The sequence below is a fragment of the Mytilus trossulus genome, chromosome 1 (genome assembly GCF_036588685.1).
Source record: "Mytilus trossulus isolate FHL-02 chromosome 1, PNRI_Mtr1.1.1.hap1, whole genome shotgun sequence".
NCBI lineage: Eukaryota > Metazoa > Mollusca > Bivalvia > Mytilida > Mytilidae > Mytilus > Mytilus trossulus.
Window position 1 is genome coordinate 19705503 of NC_086373.1, and position 12047 is coordinate 19717549.

Consider the following 12047-nt stretch of genomic DNA (forward strand, 5'->3'; position numbering starts at 1 on the left):
CACATGAAATATTCCAATTCTGATGACATGTATAGATAATAACATCCAAAGGTGGATTTGTTGGGTTCCTCATTTGCTTCTATTTATCGATCTTTTTTTATCATTCGACTAGCACTCTAAGGTTTTTTCCTAAAAAAAAAAAAAAAAAAGACAATTATGTCTTTAAGATTATAAAAATATTTTTGGAAATCATCGTCAGTTTTATATTGGATAATTGAGATGCTTTTTCACTGATCGTAATTTTAAGATATACGACAGCTGAAACGTTTTGAATGTCTGTCTTTTTATTTACCATGTGTTTTGGACCATTGTTCTAACGAGATATTTTGATTTTTTTTAAATGTCAGTAAGATCACATTCTGATTTTTTTTTTTATCTTGCTTTCATTTTAACAAAGTAATTTAGATCAAGAAGCTTAAATATTTTCCTCACTTAATTAAACTTCATTAACTTGATGTACGGGAAAGTCATCAAAATTAAAACCATACATTGCAGTTCTTCTTTAGCTGTACCTTTCTCTCTAACTAATTTCTGTTAAAGCCAATAATTCATAAATTAAAAACATAAATAGACTAAAAATGATACAAAAAGAAGTAAACTTTAATTAATTAGTAGGTAGTTTTGGGTATTTAAATTCCATTCTGTTCACATTTCTTGTCGAAACGGCGCAATATTGATTTATATTATTAACACCAGTTTGTGGCTCTGTGTCAAGTTCTATAGGTATAAAGCTACGATTAAAAATGTCTAAAGCCATTAGAAGGATGCCGCAAATAAGGTAAGCTGGTATTTAATATAAGTAAATACACTTTCATATTCTTTTGTATAAAGAAACATGGTTTTTATTAAATGGCAATGGCGAACTACCCTTTAATTCTCGTCATTTTAATAAACGGAGATGTTAGGTATACATGTTATTTCCATTCATTATAGTTATAGATTCATTGTCCATTTATCATTGTAGTAAATCGATTTCCAATAATGAAACAAATGTGAAACAAGTTGGAGATACTAATAAATGCGTAATCTAACTTTTCATTGATTTGAACAACAAATAAATGCGATATTAAAGTGCATACATATAGAAGAATATGTTTGCATGGCACAGGATTTACTATGTTTGCATGGCACTTCATACCAGGATATACAATGTAAATAATAATTATTGATATAATTATAGATTTGTTGTTATACTGACACCGTCCAGTCAGAATGGGGACGTCAAATCCGATGCCACGCTCTTTGCAAGTTATAAGAACCCTTGCAACAACTCTTTTGTGGTTAAAAATACTGTCTTTTTAGATTTGTTAGTATTGCATAACTTACTTACAGTATGTACTATGTCTCAATACAATAGTATTTATTTCATTTTTTTCCTCACCGTTAACATACATAATTTTTGTCTTTTTGAAAAAGAAGGGAAAAAAATAAACAAATAGCAATTAAACAATGGCTGAAAAATAAACAATAATTGTAGGTGTGGAATTGATAGTGCGATAGTGCTACCTAATATCTTTTATATAAATATACTAGGTAAATTAGTTTATTTCTTATTAAAGGCTTCTCAACTTTTAAATTATTTGTTTGTAACCCTATGAACCATATAAACAAGACCTTTATATAGATTAAAAATACATGATTGTTATTTCATTTAAAAGGTTTACTAAATATAAAAAAAATGTCTAAATTTAGCAACTTTAGGGTAAAAAGTGTGTTTTTTAACCGGTTGATTTATTTTAACCCTATGATTTCCAATCTGCTTTTGTTATCTTCGACATTTTGAAAGAAATCAAATCAATGCATAATAGGGTTATGTATATATTTATACCATTGTAGCTCAATGACCGTAGACAATTTAAGCTTCTTTATAAATCGAAGAATATTTATAAAATGTTAAGTTCTGTACGAACATATACATTAATTACTAGTAATGAGACGGCAATCCAATGACTTGGAACAAAAAAAAGACAGTTTTGATGTTCAAACTCGACCATTTGGTTTCTTTAATTTTTTTCAGAGAACCGAGTGACCGAACATTTTAAGTGGCCATTATCCATCTGTACAGGTTACCCCAAACTATCGAGTCTAGAAGTCTCAAACGTTCACTGATCATTTTGTTTTTATAGATTCTAAGATATATCGGTGCATATTCATGATATCGTTGTAGTTGGTGCGACCTGTCACAATAGTGATGTGTCATGCTGTATATAACTTTTTGTGTTTTGCAAATTTAAAGTAACAATCTGGTATGACAAACTGTATCTCTGTACATATAATGCAATTTGAATGAGCATAATGTATTGTACGGGACCTAAAAATTGTTTTACATCGTATTTGGATAGCAAACTAGAGAATTTCGCAGTTATATTCAAAAACGCCAATGTACATCTGGTTTGTTTTTCGCATGGCTATAGTTCTTACTATATTAATGTTGTATTCCTTTGAAGAAACAAAACTTTGAAACAAGATCAGAATTTATTACGTGGACTTTTGATGAAGACAGTGTGTGACTTTTAAATGTCTTTCGTTTTTTGTATCGTTTTGGGCTTTTGTTGCTGTCTTATTGACCGTATACTACATATGGCCTTTCATTCATAGTTATGATACATAAGGGTTGTTGAATAACCCTTTTTTCTCAAAAATAAAAAAAAAAGTATAGAAATAAATCAAAAACACCAATTTTCTTATTTATTCATACGGTATTGATAAACATGTATTAATTGTATCGTATATATTAAATATCCTGGAAAGATACAACCAAAAAACTTGAATTCTTGCATTTGCTAATTTTCGAAATCATTTAAAAAAAAAATGTGAGATTTGTAATGGCGTTATATCTCTGGAAGTGTCATATCATTGAAAATCAAACAATTGACTTAGAAGAAAAAAATAATGAGTTATACTTCTACTGTCAAATATTACACACGTATCAGGACGAGAGCATATCGATGACCAATTATAATTTCCGGGAGGAGAGGGACATACATTAATAGATGAATTGTATTTAATGTTCCGAAAAAGAGTTTCAGAAATATATTTTCTCATTTAAGAACAATGCAATTTTAAGTTTTTGTTTGTACAACATGCACGCAGTCAATATATTTAAGTACATCGTTTGTGACATATATAAAGTCGAATTGTCGTTTATAATTGATTTACCTATCATGTACTAAAGATGTCAGTAATAATTGCAAACGTTCGTAATCTGGGGCCGTGTCAATGAAAGTATCATAGGATATGTCCTAAGATAGGTCTTAGGACATTATTTAGGATGGTCTTAGGACGTGTCTGAGACATGTCTTAGGATGGTCTTAGGACGTGTCTGAGACATGTCTTAGGATGTAAAACAAAGCTGTCTTAGGACTGTCCTAACTACGATGGTCCTAGGAGCATCCTAACACATTTATTTAATTGAAAATATATGTATAGAGATTTGTATGACAAAGATTGAATTGTATTTTATAACCTATGTGTAAAGAGAGGACTCTTATATAGAAAACAATTAACGCAAAATAAAAGAATTACGGAATACTAATAAATACGTTATAAAATATGATAAAATATATACATGAATTTAATACAAAAACAAAAGTAAATGGTCACAAAACTTTGTTTTATTCGTGAGCACTGCAATTTTAGTACATCAACTAGTTTTGTCCTTAGGTCCACTCGATTTCATTACATGTATCGAATCAGGATTAGGTAAAAAAAAAAAGAAGTAAACTATTTCCAATATTTGAATTATAAAATATGTTGCTTATGATGATAGTATTGTTTAGGCTTAAAAAAAAAAGGCAGCACGAAATAATTTAATATAATACAATAAAATCACTAACAATGATAGTTTAATATTGTATTAGTGTTTTTAATATTGAGTTTATGCCATATTTGTTGTTTTTATTACGTTTCAGGACGATGTAACCTTTAGGACTATCCTAAGACACCTAATTGTATATCCTAATTTTAGGACCAAATTTAGGACATATCTTATTTTAGGAGACTTTCGTTAACCCGACTTAGGACTAAGACGTGTCCTAAGACCATCCTAAGACATGTCTTAGTCCTAGGACAGCTTCGTTGACACGGCCCCTGGTTCCTGCATAGTAAAACTAGTAATTAAATCAAATCCCCTGGTGATATATATTATTTATAATGTAATGGCGAATATCTGTGATCGTCATCCTAAATCATACTTCTTGACAACGTAATTATCAAACAAAAATATATATATATATATATTATATATTTCAGGATTAAATATTAGAAAAATTGTTTCTGTTAGTTGCAAGCATTTTGATACGTTAATGAAAACGGAAAGCGCACTTAGCTTACCATCTAAATATTTTATGAAGGTTTAATAGTTATATTTGTCATGCTGGGTATTCGGTGACAGTTTAATGAAAATAAGATCTATAGTCCTAATTATTACCCGGAATAAATTAAATAGGTTGTAACGCATACAGCTGTAACAATTGTAGTTTATATGTTGCCAGGTAACCCAGAACAATTCTAAAGACCGTATGAATGATTCTATGAACATGAAATTTGAAGTTAGCAAAGAAAGTTAATTTTTCATTTCATCTTTTTCACAAAGGACAGACATTTTATTTATAAATGTTTTGCAGGAATTATACCACCTTCATTCTACGAAGAGGAAATGAAACGTTTAATGCGTAATCAATCTTACAAAATGGTATATTTTTATGCCCCACCTACGGGACATTATGTTTTCTGGCCTGTGCATCTGTTCGTCCGTCCGTTCGTCTGTAAACCCCGTTTGTCCGTCCGTCCGTCCGTCCGATTGTTCGTTCGTCTGTCCAGTTTCAGGATAATTTTTTTGGTCGAGGTAGTTTTTAATGAAGTTGAAGTCCAATCATCCTGAATATAGTATATAATTATGTTCCTTATGATATGATCTTTCTAATTTTAATGTCAAATATACAAAGAGTTCTGACCCCCAATTTCACGGTCCACTGAACATAGAAAATAATAGTGCAAGTGGGGCATCCGTGTTCTGGGGACACATTCTTGTTTTTTATATTTTACATTCTGTAGAAAATGTTAATAAATATGGGAATGAACCAATCTTGCCTTTTAGTAATCTTATTTGCTATTTAAAGTTTAAATGTTAATTCCTGTATCATAGTACGATTGCTTGTTTCTTGATTGACGTCCAGTTGCAAATATTTCTTTTATGGTAAGGACAAATTACAATGAATACGATAGGCAGTTACTGCAAAGTAGTTTGATCATTTGGACTCCGATTGGAAAACGAGATTGACTCGGATTTAGTGTAAATACCTAATAAGACTGGGCTGAGTATTTCCCCAATGGGTAATCATTGAAGTGTAACAGGGTAAATCAAGAGAAGCTTGGACACTTGGTTCAATATTAACACGCAATATTGATCAATAATTATTATTACGAGTATATTGAAAACCCATGTCATTTTATAAATACTACATTCGGTAAAGCCAAAACGAACGCTCAACTTTAGCAAGGGTTTAACTGCTGCATAGGCGAAGTCTATGAATGATCATTTATCTATACTACAATCAATCCTTGAGTCTTTGGGTATCAAAAGAGTGCTTTTAGTCTATACAATTGAAAATTCCTCTTTTTAACTAAATGTTTCAGTATATATAAATAGATTAATGCCATATTTTGTTTTAGTATATAAAAAGACTCATTTCATATTTTGTTTCAGTCCTGCCGATGAAAGTGATGATGGAGAGTCGGGTGATGATACCGTAGATCACGATGAACCAGGTATACTAGCTTTACAAGACATTTTCAATCATAATGTTAACATCATCAATATTTTCTTGGATTTAAGAATTTATACTTACATATTTAAAGAAAAATCATCTAATGAAACATTAAACATCATCTTTCTGAATAAATTTACTTTTGTTACTATAAAAATGGAAATAAATGTTAATAAGTCGTTTATTGCGCCAAAATTTACGTTTTTTACTCTGATTTTTTTAAATCGAATATCCCTATGAGTAGTTTACTTGAAAAATATAACTATGAAATTGCTGTTATGTTGGCTATTGGTACTTTACGGAACGGAACGGAACGGAACGGAACGGAACAGAATTTCATTTAAGGTATCCAAAGGGGGCATTTATCAAAATTTCGAAAAATCTTTAAAACAAAACAAACTTTAAAATTTCTGTGTTTTACGGTTTTCCATATACAAATAACACAAATGTATACTTAATCTCATCTTCACAGGTGAAATGTGCAATAATGTATAACATCGGGAACTATTCTGTAAATGAATATGTCGGATTGTCCTGATAAATTATCATGAAATTAACGCATTTGCAAGTCATGCATTATGATATCTAGACTGACCTCACGTCGTCCTTTCCGACGATGATTAGAAACATTGGTTCTGATTTTAACTTTTTAAATTTATTATTCCGTTCCGTTCCGTTCCGCAAAGTACCAATTGCTCTGAGGAATTGGTATTTAACGGAATCGAACGGAAACAGACATCTTTAATGTAATTAAAGCAGTATGATAAAAAAAATTGTCTGACACCTCTTTTTGCATAAGTGGTATGTGTTTTAGATAGCATTTTCGACTTGATCAATAATAAAAAATTTAACACAAAGGCAGGTTACACAAAAAGTCTTTCTCCTTCCATCGGTAATTATATTTTAAAAAAGAGGCCTACAACAGCCCGATCCGACGATGATTAGAGACAGTGATCAAGTTGAATCTGATTTAAACTTTTTAATTTATTATTCCGTTCCGTTCCGTTCCGCAAAGTACCAATTGCTCTGAGGAATTGGTATTTAACGGAATCGAACGGAACCAGACATTTATAATGTAATAAAAGCAGTATGATAAAAAAAAATGTGTCTGACACCCCTTTTTGCACGAGAAATAAGTGTTTTTGATAGCATTCCCGACCTGATAAATAATTAAGAATTTAAAACAAAGTCAGCTTAGACAAAAAGTCTTACTCCTTCCATTGGTAATTATATTTTTTAAAAGAGGCCTTCCACCTCTCGTGCCGACGAGGATTAGAAACAGTAATCAAGTTGAATCTGATTTAAACTTTTTAATTTATTATTCCGTTCCGTTCCGTTCCGCAAAGTACCAATTGCTCTGAGGAATTGGTATTTAACGGAATCGAACGGAACCAGACATTTATAATGTAATAAAAGCAGTATGATAAAAAAATGTGTCTGACACCCCTTTTTGCAGAAGAAATAAGTGTTTTAGATAGCATTCCCGACCAGATAAATAATTAAGAATTTAAAACAAAGGCAGCTTAGACAAAAAGTCTTACTCCTTCCATTGGTAATTATATTTTTTAAAAGAGGCCTTCCACCTCTCGTGCCGACGAGGATTAGAAACAGTAATCAAGTTGAATCTGATTTAAACTTTTTAATTTATTATTCCGTTCCGTTCCGTTCCGCAAAGTACCAATTGCTCTGAGGAATTGGTATTTAACGGAATCGAACGGAACCAGACATTTATAATGTAATAAAAGCAGTATGATGAAAAAAAATGTGTCTGACACCCCTTTTTGCAGAAGAAATAAGTGTTTTAGATAGCATTCCCGACCAGATAAATAATTAAGAATTTAAAACAAAGGCAGCTTAGACAAAAACAAAAAATCTTACTCCTTCCATTGGTAATTATATTTTTCAAAAGAGGCCTTCCACCTCTCGTGCCGACGAGGATTAGAAACAGTAATCAAGTTGAATCTGATTTAAACTTTTTAATTTATTATTCCGTTCCGTTCCGTTCCGCAAAGTACCAATTGCTCTGAGGAATTTGTATTTAACGGAATCGAACGGAACCAGACATTTATAATGTAATAAAAGCAGTATGATACAAAAAAAATGTGTCTGACACCCCTTTTTGCACGAGAAATAAGTGTTTTAGATAGCATTCCCGACCAGATAAATAATTAAGAATTTAAAACAAAGGCAGCTTAGACAAAAAGTCTTACTCCTTCCATTGGTAATTATATTTTTTAAAAGAGGCCTTCCACCTCTCGTGCCGACGAGGATTAGAAACAGTAATCAAGTTGAATCTGATTTAGACTTTTTAATTTATTATTCCGTTCCGTTCCGTTCCGCAAAGTACCAATTGCTCTGAGGAATTGGTATTTAACGGAATCGAACGGAACCAGACATTTATAATGTAATAAAAGCAGTATGATAAAAAAAAATATGTCTGACACCCCTTTTTGCACGAGAAATAAGTGTTTTTGATAGCATTCCCGACCTGATAAATAATTAAGAATTTAAAACAAAGTCAGCTTAGACAAAAAGTCTTACTCCTTCTATTGGTAATTATATTTTTTAAAAGAGGCCTTCCACCTCTCGTGCCGACGAGGATTAGAAACAGTAATCAAGTTGAATCTGATTTAAACTTTTTAATTTATTATTCCGTTCCGTTCCGTTCCGCAAAGTACCAATTGCTCTGAGGAATTGGTATTTAACGGAATCGAACGGAACCAGACATTTATAATGTAATAAAAGCAGTATGATAAAAAAATGTGTCTGCCACCCCTTTTTGCAGAAGAAATAAGTGTTTTAGATAGCATTCCCGACCAGATAAATAATTAAGAATTTAAAACAAAGGCAGCTTAGACAAAAACAAAAAATCTTACTCCTTCCATTGGTAATTATATTTTTCAAAAGAGGCCTTCCACCTCTCGTGCTGACGAGGATTAGAAACAGTAATCAAGTTGAATCTGATTTAAACTTTTTAATTTATTATTCCGTTCCGTTCCGTTCCGCAAAGTACCAATTGCTCTGAGGAATTGGTATTTAACGGAATCGAACGGAACCAGACATTTATAATGTTATTAAAGCAGTATGATAAAAAAAAATGTGTCTGACACCCCTTTTTGCAGAAGAAATAAGTGTTTTAGATAGCATTCCCGACCAGATAAATAATTAAGAATTTAAAACAAAGGCAGCTTTGACAAAAAGTCTTACTCCTTCCATTGGTAATTATATTTTTTAAAAGAGGCCTTCCACCTCTCGTGCTGACGAGGATTAGAAACAGTAATCAAGTTGAATCTGATTTAGACTTTTTAATTTATTATTCCGTTCCGTTCCGTTCCGCAAAGTACCAATTGCTCTGAGGAATTGGTATTTAACGGAATCGAACGGAACCAGACATTTATAATGTAATAAAAGCAGTATGATAAAAAAAAATGTGTCTGACACCCCTTTTTGCACGAGAAATAAGTGTTTTTGATAGCATTCCCGACCTGATAAATAATTAAGAATTTAAAACAAAGTCAGCTTAGACAAAAAGTCTTACTCCTTCTATTGGTAATTATATTTTTTAAAAGAGGCCTTCCACCTCTCGTGCCGACGAGGATTAGAATCAGTAATCAAGTTGAATCTGATTTAAACTTTTTAATTTATTATTCCGTTCCGTTCCGTTCCGCAAAGTACCAATTGCTCTGAGGAATTGGTATTTAACGGAATCGAACGGAACCAGACATTTATAATGTAATAAAAGCAGTATGATAAAAAAAAATGTGTCTGACACCCCTTTTTGCAGAAGAAATAAGTGTTTTAGATAGCATTCCCGACCAGATAAATAATTAAGAATTTAACACAAAGGCCGGATAGACAAAAAGTCTTACTTCTTCCATTGGTAATTATATTTTTTAAAAGAGGCCTTCCACCTCTCGTGCCGACGAGGATTAGAAACAGTGATCAAGTTGAATCTGATTTAAACTTTTTAATTTATTATTCCGTTCCGTTCCGTTCCGCAAAGTACCAATTGCTCTGAGGAATTGGTATTTAACGGAATCGAACGGAAACAGACATCTATAATGTAATAAAAACCTGTTCTTTATATTCCTTATAAATTTTCTATTTGTAGACTGCCTACGGATTTAAATTGCTCTTATGGGACCCGAGATAAAGGGGGCCAATGGGGGGGGCCTGAAAAAATGTATTTGTTTTTTATTTCAAGTCTGATTTTGATGAGTTTTTTTTACATTAAATTCCTGATAAAAAGCCATGCCTGCCGGGCATTTTTCACATTGCACGTTCCGCAAAGTACCAATTGGTCTGAGGAATTGGTATTTAACGGAATCGAACGGAAACAGACATCTACAAATGTAATAAAATCAGTATGATAAAAAAAAAATTTTTTTTGAATGAGTGGTAATTGTTTTATATAGCATTCTCGACCTGATCATTAATAAATAATTTAACACAAATGCAGGTTACCCAAAATCCATCCATTCCTTATTCAGGTCGAGAACTCTACATTTTCTGACGTCAGAATATATTTGCATAGTAATTTCTAAAACACAAGGCCAATATGGCCTTGAAAAACTGACCAATCGAGTCAATGAACTACAATGCATTGTGGGCTACTACGAGTAAACTACTACTTAAAACACGTGGAATTAGTGGGAAAACAGTCAACTAATATATTGTCTGGGACTCTCATTAACAATATTTTTATTCTGCAAATATATTTAATGTAAAATATATAACGTAATCTTCAATTTGCATGCTCAGATTAAAAAAATATTGTTTACTGGCTTCACGATTCAACTTTCTTTCTTGCCTTGCAAAAGTAGTTGAACCGGTTTTGTGCATGGTTATGAATTTAACCTGCATTAATTTCACGACATGAAACAGTGAAATATCCAATGAAGTGACCACTGTCCAGTAAGAAAATCTTTTTTTTTAAACAAGTATAATGATGTCATTCCAAAATCATTTCTGCCTAGAAAAACACGAAAACTTTCATTGAAACATTTCTTTCTGTACTGAATGTGTAATTTTTTTTTTTTATCAGGACCTGAACTAAAAGTAAGAATTACATCATAATATTCAGTATGCTAAAAATAAGTGTCATGATAGCGACAGGGGCGGATCCAGCCATTTAAAAGGGGGGTCCTAAACCTTGACAGAAGGGGAGGGAGTTCAAACTACATTTTCCCATTCAAATGCGCTGATCGTTCAAAAAAGGGGGTCCATCCCCCCGGAAACCCCGCCCTCCTGGAGCGGGTACGGTATATAATAGCTCAATTCATTTTTATTGTTACATCCATCGATAATATCCGTTTGTTGTAAATTTTATCACAAAATATAACTCAGAGGTTTTTTATCGTTCGGCTGCTGTCCTGTTGACATATGTATCTATATCTTTAATATTAAAAGTATCTGGATCATAGTGGGTGCCATATTACCTTTTTTTTTTCTTTCTAAAACGTGCTTTGTATATAGAAATAAGAAGATGAGGTTTGAGTGCCAAATGAGACATCTTTCCAACAAAGACATAATTCAGTAAAGTAAGCAGGCATAGGTTCAATGCTGAAAAGTAAGCTATAAATGACACAAAAATTACTTGTGTAAAATAATCCAAGCAACCACCAAAAAAACAAAATCGGTCCAATTAAATATATCAAAGGAGAAGAAATCTATCCCATTTATAAAAAATATATTCTATAGGAGCCTGTATTTCAGTGGTTGACGTTTGTTTATGTGTTACATATTTGTTTTTCGTTCATTTTCTTTTATATAATTAAGGCCGTAAATTTTCTTGTTTGAATTGTTTTATATTGTCATATCGGGGCCTTTTATAGCTGACTATGCGGTATGGGCTTTGCTCATTGTTGAAGGTCGTACGGTGATCTATAAATGTTAATTTCTGTCATTTTGGTCTCTTGTGGACAGCTGTCTCATTGGCAATCATACCACATCATCTTTTTTTTTTATCATAGGCCCAACGCTGCAATTTTCACAAAACATATCAAATTTTCCACCTTGTCGCACATACATATGGATAACATTATTACAGCTTATTTCCTAATGCATGCAGAGCAAAACTTTGGTTAGCTTGCTTGCTTTGTATGTATATTGTACAAAATATAAAATATACAAGTTAAACTAGTTTAACTTGTATATTTTATATTTTGTACAATATACATATATATTGTTTAAAGATGTCAATCTTATTTTCAAAGCTTGTATAAACAACTATACAAACAAAGCGAGCAAGCCAACCAAAGTTTTACTTTGCAGGTATAA

General features: G+C 31.9%; 1 protein-coding gene across 2 annotated transcripts in view; it reads left to right on the forward strand.

Moving 5' to 3' along the window:
• Nucleotides 1–12047, forward strand: part of LOC134717982 (protein SSUH2 homolog) — a 36474-nt gene that overhangs the window by 3579 nt on the left and 20848 nt on the right. Inside the window, exons 1-2 of one of the 2 annotated variants that reach the window (XM_063580489.1) lie at nt 654–778; nt 5708–5769. In XM_063580489.1, coding sequence (XP_063436559.1) covers nt 744–778; nt 5708–5769 — 97 coding nt within the window. In that variant the 5' untranslated portion in view covers nt 654–743. Of the gene's footprint in view, nt 1–653; nt 779–5707; nt 5770–12047 lie in introns of those variants that run through there. The other variant, XM_063580484.1, reaches the window with a different exon arrangement.